The sequence below is a fragment of the Ciconia boyciana genome, chromosome 2 (assembly GCF_034638445.1).
Source record: "Ciconia boyciana chromosome 2, ASM3463844v1, whole genome shotgun sequence".
Classification (NCBI taxonomy): domain Eukaryota; kingdom Metazoa; phylum Chordata; class Aves; order Ciconiiformes; family Ciconiidae; genus Ciconia; species Ciconia boyciana.
Window position 1 is genome coordinate 80405965 of NC_132935.1, and position 18903 is coordinate 80424867.

Genomic DNA, 18903 nt, shown 5'->3' on the forward strand with positions numbered 1-18903 from the left:
TTACATATAAACTGTCAATAATTATCACTTTTTCCCTTAAACTTTTCAGATATTACTTCTGAAAGGGAGACATTTCATTTGATCAAACAGCACAAAGAGAAAAAGGTGCTTGCTATAGATATGTAAAAAATACTGCTATTTTACTTTGCCTCCTAATCAATGGTTTTTTTTTATTTAGCTCTTTGATGGATATTTGCTTTGAATGCAGCATACAACATAGATTGTATTACTGATACATACTATTCACTTAACAATTTTTCTGTGACGTATGTAGAAATATTAACTAATCAATTTTCATGTCTCTGAGATAGATTACAGAATCTCCAATATACAAGGAGAAAAAAAAAAAACAGCGCTTAAAGGAACTTGCCTAATATGTTAAAATATTTCAACAAAATGATATGGATTGGAATTCAGAAATCGCTATGACTCAATCCTTTTGTAAGGCTTTGTCAGAACTGAAACTCTTCTTACTCATCCTATTTTAATTCTCACATCTACAGTGATTTTTAGGAACGGACAGATCATGTTGCACATATTTATATAAGTGCAGCTTGGTGTTGCATATACAAGTTTGGCATACAAATATAAATATAAATAAATACCATACTTGTTAAGGATCTATTTAAGTATTCTAGTTGCACAATGCTAAATTAGTTGGTCTCTTATTGCAATCGATTTCTCATCTTCACAGAGCAGAAAAAATCTACTTTATATATTTATCATAACTCCAGCAATGGCAGCTGGAACCCGTAAGGCATGTTGCTTTTTTGAGCATCTTCATTACTTTTTGTGCTGATTAAATTGGGTGTAATAGTGAGAACATATTGACTTCACTTAAGCAACTGGGGAAATGGGACAAATCCACAAGGAGAAAAACATCTGTAATATGCAAGCTTGGATGAGAAGATTGGTCAAAGCTGTTAAGAAAAGAAAAATGGAAAACCCACAACAGTGCTTCCAGAGATTGTTTTTTGAATGGCCTGAAGCTTGTTTTCTAATTAATTTCCAACTTTAAGTTTACAGCACTGAAAGTCATTGTCTTTGCTGACACACAAACCAATTATTTACTTTACAGATGCTGAAGAATAAGAAACAACAATTCAAGTCAAAGCAAGATGACTAAGGCAAAGCAAGTGTTTTGCAGGACTCACCTTAGGCACCCAGTGGCATTGCGCAGCACCTGTGATGAATGGAGCTGTATTTTATGATCATCCTGGAGCGGAGAGTTTTCCCATCCAGAGTGAGGGATGATCACTGCATTGGTCAACACTGCGAGGGCATCCTGGATGATTGGCATTTTCAGTGCATCACAGGAGGATAGATTCCAGAGAACTCCTACAAAATAAGCAAATGGCTAATAATTAACACTTCTGCAAAAAAGACTGAATGAATAGCTTTTGTTTTTAAATAAACCCACCAAAACACTTCACAGCATTGGTGCGCTTAATAAAGCTGTTTCTGTCAAGAAAATAAATAGGACTACGTTGTAAATGGGGCTGAATGATACCTGCCAACTTTTGCAGTGGGAATACAGCTTTGAATACACAACAAGTAGTCACAGCAACGCTGAAAATTTCTCAGAGCTAAGCCTAAAAACTGAGCAGCTGGTTATGATCTAGGCCTATTTAGGCTGTGAACCACATGGAATGAAGGAGTATTACATGTATTTTTTTAGGGCTTGGACTTCAGATTTCTGCCTTCTAAATAAAATTAATAAAAACCAATAGCAGAAAATAAGTTCTGATTTACACTAAGATTATCACTGTTGATAGATACGCATCGAGAGAACAAAGCCCCAACTCCTTCTGTGATCTTCAATGTAATGAGTGAGAATGTACTGTCTAGGCTAGTTGGTACTGCAAGCAAAAAGACTTCTTTCACAACCTGATACAGTAGTGTGGTATTATCTTGGCATTCAACAAGCCATTTGTTATTTCATAAATATTTTACTATACAAAGTTACAGAATACTACCGTTTTTGCACAGAAACAACAAGCTTAATGGTGCAACTCACAAGGGGATTTACTGGAATTGAAAAAAAATCCTTCTGTTAAAATTCATAATGTGCCAAAGCAAAGGAAGAGCATTCAAGAGCCAAAGCTTTCTGAGCACAGCCACAAGGATCAGGGCCACTGCTGATGCGCCACACAGAAAGCAGGCAAGAAACTGTTGGGGGCAAAAGAGACCCTGCTTTTCATTCCCTCGTATATATTTGTGTATTTGCTGGAAAAGCACATTTGATGTTTGTGCTGCACCAAGAGCCTGCTGCTGCTGGGCACCTACTACTGCGGGGGCAAGCTGGAGGGCAATACGCTCCTCTGAAGAAGTTGTCTTTATTTTTGCCCTATGTCCTCCCAGGAGCAGCTGTAAGAGCAAGCCTGCCTCCTCCTCCCTCTCCTCTTGCCAACATACGTCCTCTTCTCTAGAGTCCAACCCTACTCCTTCTTACTCTCCTTCCTGTAGTGACAGGAGCCTGGCCCCACACCTAACCCTGAGGGGAAAAATTCAGTTTTGCCTTTATGGCTACCAAGTCTTGCACCAGCACAGAGAAAGATTATCTTCATCGTAGACACGAGGTTACAAATATGAACATTACACTATTAAAAGCCGAAGCAAGTGGTGGTGGGAAGAAACTGCTAAAGACCTTATGAGCATAGACTCAGACATTTATAAATATAAGCAGCAAGAACACCACTTGCTCAAGGCTTTCTTTAGCATTCTGTGTTTTGAAGGAGAGGTGTAATTAACAGGAATCAAACCACATTTTTTTGGTTTCCCTTTAAAATTAATTACCTCTATGGGGAGATGGTTTCAGTTATACAATTTCATGTTTTAATTATTTTATATGGAACTGCATGCAAAGACAGTTATGCAGTTTAATGTAAAAATTTTGCTTAGCTTATCAATAAAAATAAAACACCTTAAAATAATCTGTACGTGGTAAACAGGCAGAAACGGACAGACTTTAGGTACAGACCAAAAAAAACCCCAAACCAGCAGAAATAAGAATACTGTTCATTTTTTCATTTAAGAATTGTTGCTTTAAAGGGAAAAGAGTCTTTGTTTGAATTCTGTTCTGAATGCTTTTATGAAAAGTCATACTGTATTTAAAAGAATAAAGACCTTCATAAAGATATTTATACTCACTTCTCTATGACCTGTTCTTGGTAAGCTTTATTGGCACATCTACTATTCCTGAAATACCTAGTATTTGGCTGGTTTTAGTACAAAACACAACATCGTTGCCTTTTTTTTACATTTATCTAGACAGGTGCAAATGATGTGCATGGTATGGAAGTACAAAATCAGGATGCAAATCTTTCCCCCTTCAAGGTCTGATTTAGTTCTTACACATGACAATGTGTTGCTTTTTTTGTGAAGAAGTCCTATTTTGGAAATGAAGCAGAAAAGAGTGGTTTGATGGCAACAAAACAGTACTTTGGGCTTCAAGAACTAGTCATAAACTGGAAAAGCAGAAAAAATACAAAAGAAGCAAACATAAGAGCCCTGTCTAGCAAAATGCTTAAAAATATGTATGTATACACTATTTTCTATTCACTCTAGGTTTTTGCTAATTAAAAGTAAACTCACATAAACATCATGATAAGTTGGTATTCAGCAATAGCTGAGATGCCCAGAAATATTCTTTAAGCCCTTTTTCTATATTTAAAATCCACTTGCCACTGCACACGAGCTTTTGCTCAATAAACTGCCATAGTAACAGGTGAGCTCCAAATCCAAATAAACCCCTATGTATTCACCCAAGAGCCAAAAAGTGGGGTCTGGTTTCACTAACTGGAAATTAAACCTTCACAGTAAGAGGATGAAGGGATCACCAGACTAAATTAGTTGTTCCACCTTCTCCTAAAACGACTTTAAGTCAAGACAGAATCAAGCAAAACAGCACTGCCCAGTAAGCCTGACACCGTCTTCAAAGTTTTTGTACCTCACATACAGTTTTATGGACTAAGACAATCTGCTTCCACCCTAGAACAATGCCTTTTATCTAACTTTAAGTCTTTGAATACTACCAACCACATTAATGAAAAAAACAATTTTATTCTGACAAGTTATAATTTATTTTCACAAGTAGTGGAGTCTGCTACTTGCTGAGGTTGGCATTTTAAGTGCCTCCTTGTACCCTTCCTTAATTAAGGATTTGCAATTATGAAAGGGCACTGGCAAATCACTTCCCATTACTTTTGCTGAGGATAACCTGGAGCTAGATTTATGTGGGGTCTAAGAAGATGATCCATTCCCTTGACTTTGCAAGGCGAAGTGATAAAAACATAAATCTTTTACCTGAGGCACCTTCCATTATGGAGCTACCTCTTCTCCATATGACTGTGAACATATTTTTCAAGCCTGTATGCATCACGTGCCCTTTAAGACTATAGTAAGGAGCTGGTCACTGAGATAATTTGCCACCTTACTCTGAAAGCCCTGACTGAATTGGGTTTCTGAGCACAATAAGCCAGTCCGGAATAGCTTCAGAGCGGCCTTGACTGTCCCCTAAATCATTTGTATGTCATCAGCTGCCCACAGGAAGGGAAGGGACCGGACTCAGCATACCGGTGATTCACCACAAATAGTGGGACCCATCCTGCTGTATATGGATTGGAAGAGAGCTGTTAATCCAACAGCTCAATACTCCAACTCAACAATTTAGCATCTGTAGACTGACTCTTGGGAGAGAAGGAGAAATAAAGAACTAATCAGATCAGTGTTAAACATTCTCTTACTCTATCACTTGAGTTCATAGCATCTTATTTCCTCCTTGCTTTTAAGGTTGTGATGCATTCAGAGTAGGCATTTTGTCGCCCCATTTGCAGATCACTTTAGGCTGTGTTGGATGCTACGTAGAAAGAGAAAAATAGCTACACCAGACTGATCATGTCTATTTGCAGGTTGATGTTTTTCACCCTTACAAATAACAAACTGAAGCGCATGGAAAAAGTATCTTGCAATCTCATTTTGAGTTTAAAACTAAGGAGAAAGTGGTACTGAAAGCGTTCAGCTGGTTCCAGTTGGAAGACGGATTTTGGGGCTGAGTACCAATTACTAGTTTTGCAGACAATCAGATGAAGGACTCTTAGAGGAGTCTATGGGAAATCTCGCTATGGAGATCTTGCTGTACCAAGTTACATCTTCTGGAGTAGCTTATCAGAGGACATGCATCTATTATGTTCAATAGGCTATTTAACACACTAAATGTAAATCACCTTTTCCAAGAAGGCCTTTCACAGATAATGACAATTACATTTAAAAACTGGTTATAAATTTTGAAAAAGGTTATAATCAACCTTTTCGAAGACATAACTGTACAGATATAGTTCATAAGGAAAACTACACAAAGATCTTAGTTAAGGCAATTTAAGTTTGTTGCCACTGGAAGAAGGAACTGAGAGAACAGAGAACCAGGAAAACTTCGATTCATCTTTCTCTTAGCCAAAGTCCAGAAGATTGAAGACAAGACCAACCCTTGTAAAAGCACAGTCCAGGCTGATGAGATCTTACTACTGCTTGGCAGACAGAACTTATCCACCATGCTTTCAGCTTAGAAACGGCACTCCTTTTTAGATAAATTAATTTAAGCTATTGCAATAGATACCACATCACTTACCCTAAAGAAGCAAAGCAAAATATTTTAAAAATTTGAAGACACTCAATTTAACGGAGCAGCCTGAGCCAAAAAAACATCATCTCTGAATCAGGCTGGAGCTCAAACTAATCTGATTAAACTCTTCAATGCATTTTTTAGCTAGTGTTTTACTTAGAACAGGTACTCGCATATGTATATCTGCAGTCAGATATAGCTAAAGACTTGATGAGCCACATGCTATCCTTATTCCATTCAAAGTTAAGCAAATAGAGATCATATACTTCCATGCAAAAAATATCACCCTAGATATTGTGTGAGGGCCATGTGCAAAATCAGGGAAGTCTAAACAATTATTCAGTGCATGATTTAATGCTACCTCAAATTATGACTTTTATATATATATAAACAAGCCCCTTAGAACAACTTAGACTACAAATATAAATGGAAACCAAGAAACTGGAAAAGTCAGCTTTTCCAAAAAGCATTGCCCTTGCCACACTGCCACTATGTATTTTATTTTTTTATTGTGCTGCAAAAGATGTAATTTGCCAAATAAATAATAGGGTAAAAGGATCGTAAGTAAACAAATAGTATTGGGAGAAACAAGCCTTTTTTCTTCTCAATTTGGTATGTTTAAGTCAGCCTTAAATTTATACTAAGATTTTGCTTATTTAATAGTCTTTGTTTAAAATAAAAATCTAAAAGTCTTCCAACTCATCTAGGTGTTTCTTTTCCATCTTAATGTAACAGTTTGGTCACGGACTGATGCAGAGTGCCATTTGGTAGAGCTGGGAGACCCTGCATCCCAGTAAGAGCGAACTTGGCTCTGGCGGGCTTTTCTGTTTATACGCTGAAGGCACACGGTTACTACAGGGAGTTTCCCTCATGAACACAACAATTAAGACTGAAATCTGAGAGCTAAATACCCTGCACAGAAGCCAAACACAAGGGACCTTTTGCTGGAGTCCTTAGGAAAAGCATCTTCTACCCCAAGCTCTCAAGCACTAGAAAAGTCATGTGCTGGCTCTTACGGCAGCTTTGACGCTCGGAGCCCCCTTGTAATTGCAACGCTGCTCTGCGGAGCTGGATCCGCTCTGCGGCAGCAGGGTGTGGGCTCCCGATGTACTGCATCAGTTCTGCTGAGTTCAGGGCTGGGACAGAGATGAAATCATTTATCCAGCTGAAAAATGTACACCTGCTTAAATGCAACTGGTGTTTAAGAAGCACAGGAGCCACCCCACAACTTCAGGAAAACTTAACTGATGTGCTTAAAAGTTGCTGAATACCAACCACCACAGCATTTCTTAAGACTAAGTGCAAGAAGACTTCACAGCTAGCTCAACCGTCAAGGTGAGGAGTTGGTCTCAGTAACAGACTTTCTGTAGGAAACAAAAAGTGGCTGATTTGAATTCTGGCACCTGACCAATTCACAGCTCATAAGACAGCTCCTTAAAAGCACACTTTAAAAATAAGTTTAAAATTGGCATAAGAGAGGAAGAAGTTTCACTAATTTTCTTGAAACAATTTTTATCTGGTTACTGAATGAATACCTATGCGCACCTTCCTGTAATTCACTTATTTACATGCACAGAGGTGGTTTTCTGTCTATGTGTAAGATGACCCATGACAAGTGCAAACTGAGAAAGACTGGGTTTCAGTGAAAGTCATAAGCAGGCAGAAGTTTAAGGAACAGTAAGCAAAGCTGCAGCCAGACGAGGTTTTTTCCCCTTTGCAGCCACTCATAGCCTTACAAAGCAAAAAGAAAATAAAGATTACGTTTTTTTTTTTAATTACAAACAAACACAGCTTGTCTTGACTACATACAAGTACATGACTACCTATAGGTATATGACTACATATAAGTAATATAAGCATTTCCTCTGAAAAGCTAACTCTTTCTTTCTCAATTACTGCTCTTTTAATTCCAAAATTACATCTAGGATTTTATTAAAACAAAAGGAGGGACCAATTTTAATATTGCTTGCGAACAAATCCTGTCCAAATGCTATTGCATTAACTGAAAAAGTCTGTATTCTTTTCACAGGACTGAGTTTTGACCTAACGCTGCTCTCTCTCTCCTGTACACTTTAAAATAACGTGGAAGGGAAGAACTGTCAGACAGGAATGTTAGACAGCCATTAGCTTTAATGTTAGGCAGTAGAGGAATTACTAGAAGAGTTGACTTAAGTTACTGTGGAAAGACCAGTGGTTCCTGCTTAACTTGTCTTCCTACCTGATGAAATTAAACTGGTCCCATAAAACACAGAAGCCAAACCAAAAGCAATTAATTCTAAGTGAGAGAAACACAGGAAAAAAGAAATCAACTGTTTTCAAACAAAATTTCATCCTTACACATGACTAATGGCAATACCATTCCCAATGAAATACCTCATTAGAAAACAAGGAAATCAAACCAGGATGCATATATGAATGGAATGATTCCCCCCCCCCCCCAATACTTACACATTTTACTGAAGAATTTTTTATAGCACCCAAAGTCAAAATATATGTTTGGTAACAGACACTAACACAGAGAACAAAAAATTATACTTAAAACTGAATATCAAGTTACAGCTCTAAGTACCAAACTCCCTTCTCATAAGAACCAATTACAAAGTTAGTCCTATCTATAAAGTCACATCTACATGCAAAGTGAAAGGCTCTATGTACGCTTACTAAAGGAAAAATAAAAGAAAAGGAAAAGGAAACACTTATTTACTAGCCCAATCTTAAAATTGCTATGTCAGATAGAGACAGCACTGAAAATAGGATTATTGAGGGGGAGGATGGCTGGCCTCTGAACCTAAAATAAATAAATAAAAAAATGCAGTCACAGTGAAAAAAAGTAATTTCATCACAAAAATAAAATGTTTCAGCATATCCTCAAACTTGCATTTTGTAAAAAAAAGTGAAATATTCAGATCTGTTTCAAAACAAAAACTATTTTCAAAAGAAAATTTAAATATTCTGTGTTGCAAACGGTAAAACATTTCAAACTAGAGAGTGGTTTTAAACTGCAAGTGTTTTAATACTCCATCATTCAGGCAGGGACATCAAAATTATATGCGAGTTGAATTTTTCCAAAGGATTACTACTTGCTGAGAAAGTTCAATGCAGCTGTTACGTCAGGCCATATGCTGCAACAGATGTCCTCTATTTATCAGTCCAGATTGCCTTGTTTGATATTTCCTCTTAAACTTAGATTTGACCAAAGTAAAAAAAAATAAATAAAAAAAGAAAATCATTTATATAATACGTTAACAAGCAAATTATGAAATCGGTTTCATTGCCACATGAATCAAGCGTCTTGAATGAATTTTCCACAGAAGATGCATCTCACTGATTGTACAAGGGAAAAGTAGTTACTTCCCATTTAGACTTGGAAGCTGATGTGGTTCATACATGGGAGTGATCCCAGTGCCAGAGAGAAAAGGAGAGCAAAAAGGGAGCACCTCGGTTTTTGTGCTGAGACTGAGTGTGTCAATTCAGGACAAGTGAATGGGAATTTGCCTGGGAATAAAGGAGAAGGAGGCAGGCTGTGATGGGAAAATTGATGAAAGCCGCCCCAAGCAGACCCCTAAGGGGAGGGACTCCCGTGCCAGGGGCATCGCACTGCTCCCAGTCGAGCCCTCGGCACTGCGGTGACTTGTCCTGGCTCTCTCCCCTTCACCTCCAGGGAAACACGCACTGCCAACCTGAAGAAGGTTTTGCATTGCCGTTTTAGCAGTACATTCCCTTTTATCTATAACAACATTTTGAGTGCAATGACTTGCAGAATAAATCAGTGCCCCAGCCTGTTGCTAAGAAAGCAGGGCAGAAGATTTCAGAAGGCACCTATTTTAAAACCTCTCCTTATTTAGGAAGCAGCAGGGGGTGAAGCAGTTAATCTGATAATTCATAAAAAAGTTGAGAATGAGTCTTAATGAATACAACAAATCCTATCAGTGGGTTTTCCCATTTTGAGTGCCAAAACAGTGACAGCATATTGAGAAAGGGGGCAACGATTGTTTTATAATTAGACAGTCAATTGTAATAGATTTTGTACCAAATGATTCAGTTGAACTGTCAATATTGTTTGCATAAGTGTTATTTGATAAGACAGCATAATTTCTGAAGCAAAATTACACAATTTATTAAATTACTTTTAGATTTGCCATTACATATGAGCTATACATAGGAAGTGTTTTGAATGGCTCTGGAATTTCTTGAAGATGTCGTTGCCTATAGGTTGGAAATCAATTTCCCAACAACTTATGGGGGTAAGCTGTACAGCCTTTTACCTTCCCGGTTTGCAAGAAAAATGGCTATGAAGATTTGGTGACTCAGTAAGTGACTGCACAATGGGTTCATAGGAAGACTTTATAAAATGCCAATTAATTCCTGCTCTGAATTTGTTTGGAAATCACTTCCGCATTTCCAGAAATGATGACAATGTTTTCTGTAGGTGATGCTAAAATCTAAAATTTAAATTTTGCCATACTGTAGAATTGTACAATAAAGCACAATGGTGTTCCTCCGTACAAGGCTGTGCTTTGGTACAGCACATCCACTGACTGTGAAATGTCAGCTCATTAGTCTGGAGAATTACAAATAGATATTTAAAGTATTTTCTTAAAGTTATGATGATGCAATAGTGATTTTTGACGACTCCCTGTGAAACCTGAAAGTAACCGTTTCCTGGGGTGGAAAAGCAGAGTAGCTCTGCAGCCTGCTAACCGTGCTATTGCCACTGCTAGGAACAAACGGAGGGTTTGTACTACCTTGGTGAGACCTCTGAAGTTGAGTTGCTTGAAGTTGTGGTGGGGCACTTGGACCTTTGGATCAACTCTAACAACCACTTCAGCAGACCAGGTGGCTTCGTTTGTTTTGCGTTTGCTTAGCTTTGCATAATTGTGTGGCATAATCAGAATTTTATCAAGGTAGCATTAACAAGCAGGTTTTTTGCATACAACAAGTCTTTGGTTTCCCTTTTCCTCATAACAAGATTTTTAATGTAACAGCAAGGAACCATAAACTATTCTATGCCAAGTTTGAGCTGTGAGAGGAAATGCATGTTTTTATTGCAATCTGAGACTTGCAGGAGATTTGACGGAGTCTGGCATTTTATACAAAATTCTCACTGGCTCACAAAACGCAGGGCAGAGCCTGAAGAACACCTTGATTAGAAGTATCTCAAGCAATGGGAGGGAGTCAAACTATTATGTAACCTTTGGGAACTGAAAAGGATTTTGTACTTGAAGAAAGAAATACTGAAGAAACTATAATATGTAATTCCTCATACAGCCATTGGCTTCAACACACACACACAATGGCTGATCTGTAAACAGATCCGAATTTTCAGCACACAATTTTATTAATGCTGAAAACAACTGTTATTTAAAACACTTAATTAGAAGTAAATTAGTACTAAAGATTTAATTAATTTTTAAAATTGATTGTGGTAGGATATTGTACTTGCAATTACATTCAGTTAAAGAAAGACTAGGAAAGAGTTATTAGAGCTCGTACCCTTCAAATCTCCCTTTTGAATGAAAGGCATTTAAAACATACAAGCAAATTTTAGTGCCTACGCAAGTAGATTTGAAAATGTGAATCTTATCCTAAATCTATTATTTAAAAAATAATTAAGCTTAAAGTCTGTAAGTCACCTGCCTCTGTGCTTGCTAAGTTCCTTGAAGCACTTATTTAAAGTTATTACAGGGAATTTGCTTCCCTGCAGAGGAGAAGCTAAGCAAGAAATGTATGAACATCTTTTTTTACCAAAATCAAAACAAGCACTTCTGAAAGCTGTGTTTTGTGCTAGCAGTTATCTATCTCCAGACTTAACCTTTCTAATTTCCTTGACTTGACAGGACATAGTGATTGAACGTTGGGTTGGAGGCAGAGGAGAAGCTAATTCACAGAGCTGCATCTTAAGGGGCATTTGTATCCTTTCTGCATTTATCCCATGTCCCCATTTTCTTTAACTACATAGAGTTATGAGCCCCAAATGATATTTGGCAGTCTTACTCTCTTAGCTAAGCATATATTGAACCAAATTCATGTCACCCTTGTAGCAGCAGTATTACCATGGTTACGCCATCACGACAATTTAAGCACATAGATGGCTTTTCACATTGTCTCTTTGAAAAAGCTTGTGATATCCAGGATACGTATCTGAATCTAAACCATATTATATCTTTATAGTCTAATTTTCAGCTAATGTAATGCTAAAATCCTCTTTTTGGTTCCAAAAGCAACCCACTTTACACATTTATCTTCCTACCTATCTTCTTATACTAAATATCAAAAGCTGCTAATTAATTAGGCCTTTCACTGGCCAGGCTTCCTTATACTTGAATTGCTCTATTACAAAACTTGAAAATAATTTAAGAAATGGGATATTTAATGTGATCAACACTGGAACAACATCTAATATAAACCTGCAAAAAAAAGGGATTTAATAGAGATTTTAAGAATTACATCAAGGTGAAATACTGTAAGAATGAGACTCATGGAAGAGTTTGATTCTTCTTTACTTAAGTCTGTGGGAAAGTCACCTCAGAGTGGGATAAAACAGCCTTTACTCATTTTCAAATCAGATTTCCAAAGAGCAATAGGGCTACAAATAGTTGCCACCTCTAAATGAAAAGTTTATATCACAATAAAATTTCACATCTGTGTTTACACACTCCAGTAACTAAGCTAATGTCAAGGGCACTTTTGCAGAAAATTATTAAATTGATAAACTGCTTCAAGATCCTAAGTACTAAACAGTCAGCCCTTTGCCATAATATTGTTAAATATGATTTACTATACAAAAAATCACAAGTGTAATTCCTTACAAAGTCCAATTAGAAAATAACATCACAAATAGGAAACAACTACAGGTGTGTGATTTTGACTTTGGGAACCCCCAACATAAGAATTGCCATTGTACTAGGAAGTTAAAAATTCTAAAGAACTGGCCAGAATTAGCTAAAAAAAAATGAAATCATAATAAATCTTCCACTGAAGTAAGCTAAAAGGTCCATTTAAACAGAATACTCCCTTAAACCTGCTTTACACATCACTGCAGGCTCACTAACTTGCAGTTACACTGATTAGCAAAGACACATACAAGGCTCAAAGGGACCTTCTGGAGTGTCTTGACCAACCTGCCAAAAATTTATGCACATACTAATAAGCAGTATGCAATCAAAAGGAAGTTTCAACTGCAGCAGTTACCTCCAACCAGATAGATATAAGGATGACAACATATAATTGCTTCCAGTAACACTGACAGACTATCAATAAGGTTATAAATACCTCATTATAAACATGTGGCATCTACTAAAAATGGAACAGAAATGTAAAATGACTACATAATAATGTTGCATAACATGGGGTGACAACAGAGGACCAACCAAGCCAAAACACAAACTGGCCACAGCTGAAATCAAAGGCAACACTAATGAATATTGGAATCCGAAATCTGGGACGTAAGTGAAAAATTTTTCCTGTCCGACCCGACCATGGGCCAAATACACATGGACAACTAGTGCTTCTTTGAAAGGAACATTATGTACATAATGTTTTATAACTTTTTGCAGGAATGGAATATATGCTTTTTGATTCAGTGAATAAATATGTGAATTAAATATACAGGGTCTACATCTATCTATCTACATATAGTATATATGCATAGTGTTAGTTTGTGTGTTTTTTACTTTTTTTTTTTGGTAAATGTGATAATTTTCATGATTTATATATTTTCAGTAGACAATAGTTAAATCTCTGACACCTTAATGTCAACCACAATAAGCAGCAGTCTGGCTGCCAGCACAGGAAAAAACAATTTCCCCTGTCGTTATTTATAGCTATATTTCTTTATCATCATGTGCTTTCTAAAAGTGGATCATCCACTTTTACCTTTCAATCAAATATGGTATATACAGTTTGAAAACAGGTGATACAGTCATATAAGGGGCCTCTTTAAATGGAGTTGTTTCTAATTCAGCTAACTTATTGTTCATAGGCAGAAACTGTGTTTCTAGTTGTGATGGATTTTGTTTGTCAAAATGAGAAGAATAGCAGTTTAAATCATTTTGTCTGAGACAGGTACCCAGTTATCAGATGGAGCTGATGGAACAAGGAGCCAGTGTAGGTTGAATCTAGCAACAGCTGCCCGACCTCACCTTCTCCACAAGGCATCAACGGGATTCCTGTGTTATCCTTGCTAACGCTTCACAATTTTCATGTCACTTTTTTTTTCCTGATAGTAGAAGAAATAGAAAGAATGCTAAAATTGAATTTTGTGGAAGGGTTCATAATTAACTTTAACTCAGGAAAGGCAAGGGAGTCACAAATCAGCTACTATTTGTCATTATTAACAAGTGAAAACATTTTTTTCTACCATCTGCAGGATCTGAGCTAATTTTGTACTGTGTTCTTGTCTATTTATATTTATTAGGAAAGTGTTAACATTTAATTATTTTAAAATAGAAGGCTTTTATTTTTTCCCATTAACAGGAGCTACTGTGGAAACTAGTAGCACAGCACTGGGGTGAAAAGATGGCTAAATTAAGTACAGTGCATTCAGCTTATACCAAATTCTTTTCATTTACAGACCTACGTGAAACAAGATATTGTAATTCAGGTTCTCCTTGACTCTCTGGAAATTACAAGAGGCTGTAGGCCATGCTGAAGCCTCTATTTCTATCAGAGGATTTAACTTCTGCGTAAATATATATATTCATTGGTATACCTCAGTTTATCCAGGTTCTTCTCGTAAAAAACAGTGATTGCGGAAGTGTTTCCGGAAGAGTAATCTTTCAATATTTCAGGAAGTATTTCCTGGGCATTAAGACCATTTAATTTCATAACAGCCAGGCAGCAAACTTCCCTCATGGCTTCCACATGGGAGCCTACACCAAACCCATTTGCTCCATGTAAGAAAGCCTTGAAGCTGTATCACTTTCCAATAAGGTTCAGTTTGCCCAATCCAAAAATTTGAGCATGGTAAGGTTTTCCAATATTAGCCTGAGTCCTCTGCTACCGAGGAGGAGAAAGATGAGATAAAGGAAGAAGTGAAAAACTCCATTTTGGAGAGATTATGGCAGAAGGAAATCTCTGGAAAAGAGGAAAAGCCACAAACAGCACTGAAGGCAATCCTGACAAGCAAGGAGCTGCTGGGATAGAAAGCTGGTCTGCAGTTTTAAATACCCTTCCAAAACCAGTCTTGAGATAGCTGGAAATTGAAATTATAATCCCCTTAGAGAGAAGCAACAAGAAGGAAGAAAATATGCATGTTTGAGGAAGGAAGGGACTAACATCATAACTTTCACTCCGGCGGGCACGTGCTTCACAGTACTCGGGGCAGGAGATGAATGCTTCACTACTGTCCAGACAAACTGAGCTGCTAAAAAACCCCTCTCCTGCCCATATTCCTTCCCTCGCAGGTAAGTCCCTACTCGGAGTGATTCACACATCTGTCTTGCCAGTTTGCTGGAGAGGTCATTTAGACCTGATAGGCTCAGTTCCCCACCTGTACAACTGAGATAATAACAGTTCCCCACCTAAGAGAAGGGCTCTGAGGACATATGCTGGAGGAGTATTTAGGGACAGCAATGACAGAGCCCATATTAACTCCTAAGGCAGGAGCTTTGTGCCCTCCCTAAAAGTCACAAACAAGAACAGCTTTTAGGTAGACAGGATGCACAATGAACATGAGATAGAAAGGCTCGAGGTATTATGTTTACTCCGAAAACACACATTTGCTATTACTTTCTCTGCACTTCCTTCAGGCTGTGGCGGCACTACTGAAATAATTATCTTCCTGTCACCTCAACTCAGGAAGGCTGACGAGAAACAGGAGGAACTTCTTTTATTTTCCCTTGTGCCCACCACCAAGCCAAATTTTTTCATCACTGAGGCAGCTGCTGCAGGAGCTATCTTTTCTTCCCCAGAAAGGACAGAGGGAAGGAATTTAACTGGGGCAGCCGTCATACTACAACACTTCAAAAAAAAGCAAATGAGAACTGATTCAGATGCACGATTCCAGCCTGTTTCCTAAGAGATGCAAGATGAGAGGTGCAGCTATGAGCGTTGCTTTGGAAAGGAGCTTTGCAGAACACTACCACTACATTTTTGCATTTTCAAAGCAAGGGCCAGTGATTTGCATTCTGAAAGGCACAAAACCCGGCCAGGGCAACCAGTGGCCTTCTGGGATGTACTGGCTATTAAAAACAAAAAAAACAATACAAAAACAGGCCCAGGAGTAAAAGCTTGAAATACTACTGACTTTGATTCCATTCCTCAGGGTCACCATCTTGCTCTGCTCCCCCTTCATAGCTGTCCCGCACTCCTGATGCTCACCATCCCTGGGAGCAGCATCTACCCGTACAAAGGCTGGTTACTGCCTACCATTGATGGTCAGTACCTGCTCTGCCCGGTAACAGTTTGAGGGCATGCTAGCACACACATCCTTTCTTTCTGTGGGAATTCAGGAAAATTTAACAACTTACTGTGCAATGTAAGGAACATAAACTGTAGCCTAGTATCTTTTCTTTAAATGACCTAATGACATTATGCATTTCGTCTACAGACAGCATGGGAAGTGCCACTGCGACTGCTGAGGTGTACTGCTGATGTTCATTAGCAGTTTGCCACTTACTAGTCAGAATAAATAGGCAGAATGTTCCCTGGAGCCAGGACACAGACAACATAACCAAGAGACAAACAAGTATGTTGAATCTGAAGCGGTGGTTACACTTTATTAGATCTGTCAGTGATTCTGTCACTCTGCAGGAGGCACCATCCGAGCTCGTGTAACCCAGTATCTCTGCCCCATTAATCCTGCCTAACAAGCACGAGGTGATAGGTGTTGTAACTAAGAAACAAAATTAAATATAAAAATCTACATTTAATAAACACCATGCAGTTTATTCAGACACCCTCAAGGAAGGAACCTGGAGTCAACTAAAGGACAATAATCTTATTAATTGTATCCTAAATGAGGCCTGACCCACAAGAGTAAGTAATTTCTGCAGAAGCACAGATGATAGTGTGTACTCTGATGGTCCTATGACAGAAATGAGAATTTTTCTTACATATTTTAGTAGGAAAATCATAATGGAAATACAGGCATTGTAAAATAGGATAATGAAAGGATCTTAAGATTTTTTATTTCTAGCATTAAATTAATCACCATATTGATGTCAGCAATCAAATAGAATGAAATCACAAAGTTAAAAATCAAAAAAACCATCTAGCTTCTGTTTTGCATTTTAAATAAGATAGCTTAGGGGCAAGGAGAAAAAATCTGCAAATATTTCAGACCGGTGCTGTTTGACAGCATTTCTGAAAAAAAACCCCCAACACCACCCCCCCTCCCCCCCCGCATTTCATAAAGGAAAAAGTCCAAACAATCTTAAAAAGATCAGATTCTATTGTATCAAGAAAAGAAATAGAGTCTACCACTACCTGCATGCCCTGTGTCTAACATACAACATACAACATGCTATCAAATTTCAGAAAAAAGGCTTCAGAGGATGACGATGTCCATCTCTCCAACATGCTTTTCCATTTTCCTATCAGAACCACAAGAAAGGTAAAAAAAAATCCAAACAAATCCTCCTTCTCACTATATAGGATATAAAAGAAATGAATAACAGCTCCTAAGAAAACTCAGTAAAATCCAGCTTTGGCATGTGCAGCCCTACACCAGACAGGAGAGCAGAGGATTCCCACCACAATGTATCTGTGTACGGAGCACACCTCCCGCAAGAGCATTCACGGCTAACCAAGAACAAAGTGACCAGCAACCGTAAGCATAAACTGTGCCTGCATCTGTAAACTGCATGCATAATTTTGAATAAAGCTATTCATACAGTACATGTATCCAAAGGGCTTGAAAGTGTTTGGTTACGGCAAAGAAGATGGTAATAAAATACAGAGTTACTGATGGAGCAAGTGGCAGGCAGCACAGAACTGTGCTTGCAGAGCCTATATAGAGTTTGAACAAAAAAATATTGAAAGATTCAAACCTGTGACCAGTTCTCTGATTTCCAAATCTGTAGTCTTGCGGAGTAACCGAACTAATGCTGGGATACCACCACAGTTTTTCAGAGCAATTTTGTTGTCATCATTTGCCTTCCCATATACCAAGTTTCTCAAAGCTCCACAGGCACTACGGTGGACTTCTGTCATCCGATGGTCCAATAGGTCCACCAGTAATTGTATTCCGCCTTGTCTTCTTATCTGAAACAGGCCAAAGTGATAATCATAAAATTAGGGAATGAACACCGGCATTGTATATGCTACCCAATGTAATTAAGCTGTGGTTTATGCAGGCTATGCTCCAGCAAAGGTATGCTGGTAGCTCCACAAACCTGCTACGTTACACTGCTTTGATTCCTCGTATTACTTTTTTTCAGTGGCAACATAACCGTACAATGACAAACCTGAACCTCTGTAAAAGCAGCCAAAAGTTAGTCAAGAGTGTTGCCTCAGCAAGATTTCTCAAGGTTCAGCAAGGTTTGCATTGGCAAGGGTTTCCCGTGTGCTGGAGAAACATTGTCTGCTTCAGAGTGTAACATATCACAAGCTAGAGAAAAAAACCCAAGACTACAAAACAAAAAAAAGCACTTAATGCAATAAAGTTTTTAGAGGTCCCTCCTTTTGCATTTAATTACTTGGAATGTGAGACTACTGTAGTCTCTGTAAGGATGTTGTATCAACAAAATTGGCAAAAGTAAAGATGAAAAGAAAAGGAGGAAGCTTGCACAAACATGAAGACAAGGATGATGATGAATCATGGAATGCTTGTTCTATTACGATTGAGGGCGACACTTAAGTGATGCAGGAACAGAAGTCTTATTCATTCCTAAGGTGGCCTACAAAATAAATTTCTACTGGAATATCTTATATAAAATATCATTCTAGAAAAAGCACAAAAGTGTTTGAGGCAAATGATCAAGAAGGTCAAGAATACCATGAAATATTTATTATAAAATCCGTTTGCCACAAATCCATCCTTATTGTTCTCTGGCACTATTTGCTCCTCAAACAGTAACTAGTCTTGGATCTAATTTTAAGAAACTAGACTGATTCGTAACTAACATCCAAGGAGTACAATGCTTTGTACTCCTCAAGTAAGTTATATAGACATCTCTGTCAAAAAGTTTCTCCATGTATGTTGTTGGCTAAGGCTCAAAGCAAGCCAGGCACTTCAGCTGGCCATTTAACCACCTCTAGTAATATTTTCCCTAAAACATTAAGAGAGAGACAGCTATAGACTGTTTTCAAAACTGCAGAGAAAGGTGAGACATTGATTTTAG

At 37.9% G+C, this 18903-nt stretch overlaps 1 protein-coding gene across 1 annotated transcript in view; it reads right to left on the reverse strand.

Moving 5' to 3' along the window:
* Window positions 1–18903, reverse strand: part of CTNND2 (catenin delta 2) — a 565782-nt gene that overhangs the window by 138534 nt on the left and 408345 nt on the right. The window contains exons 10-11 of the mRNA XM_072851353.1: window positions 17611–17824; window positions 1155–1338 (exon numbers count right to left, since the gene is read on the reverse strand). Of these exons, the coding sequence (XP_072707454.1) occupies window positions 1155–1338; window positions 17611–17824 (398 nt within the window). The remainder of the gene's footprint in view (window positions 1–1154; window positions 1339–17610; window positions 17825–18903) is intronic.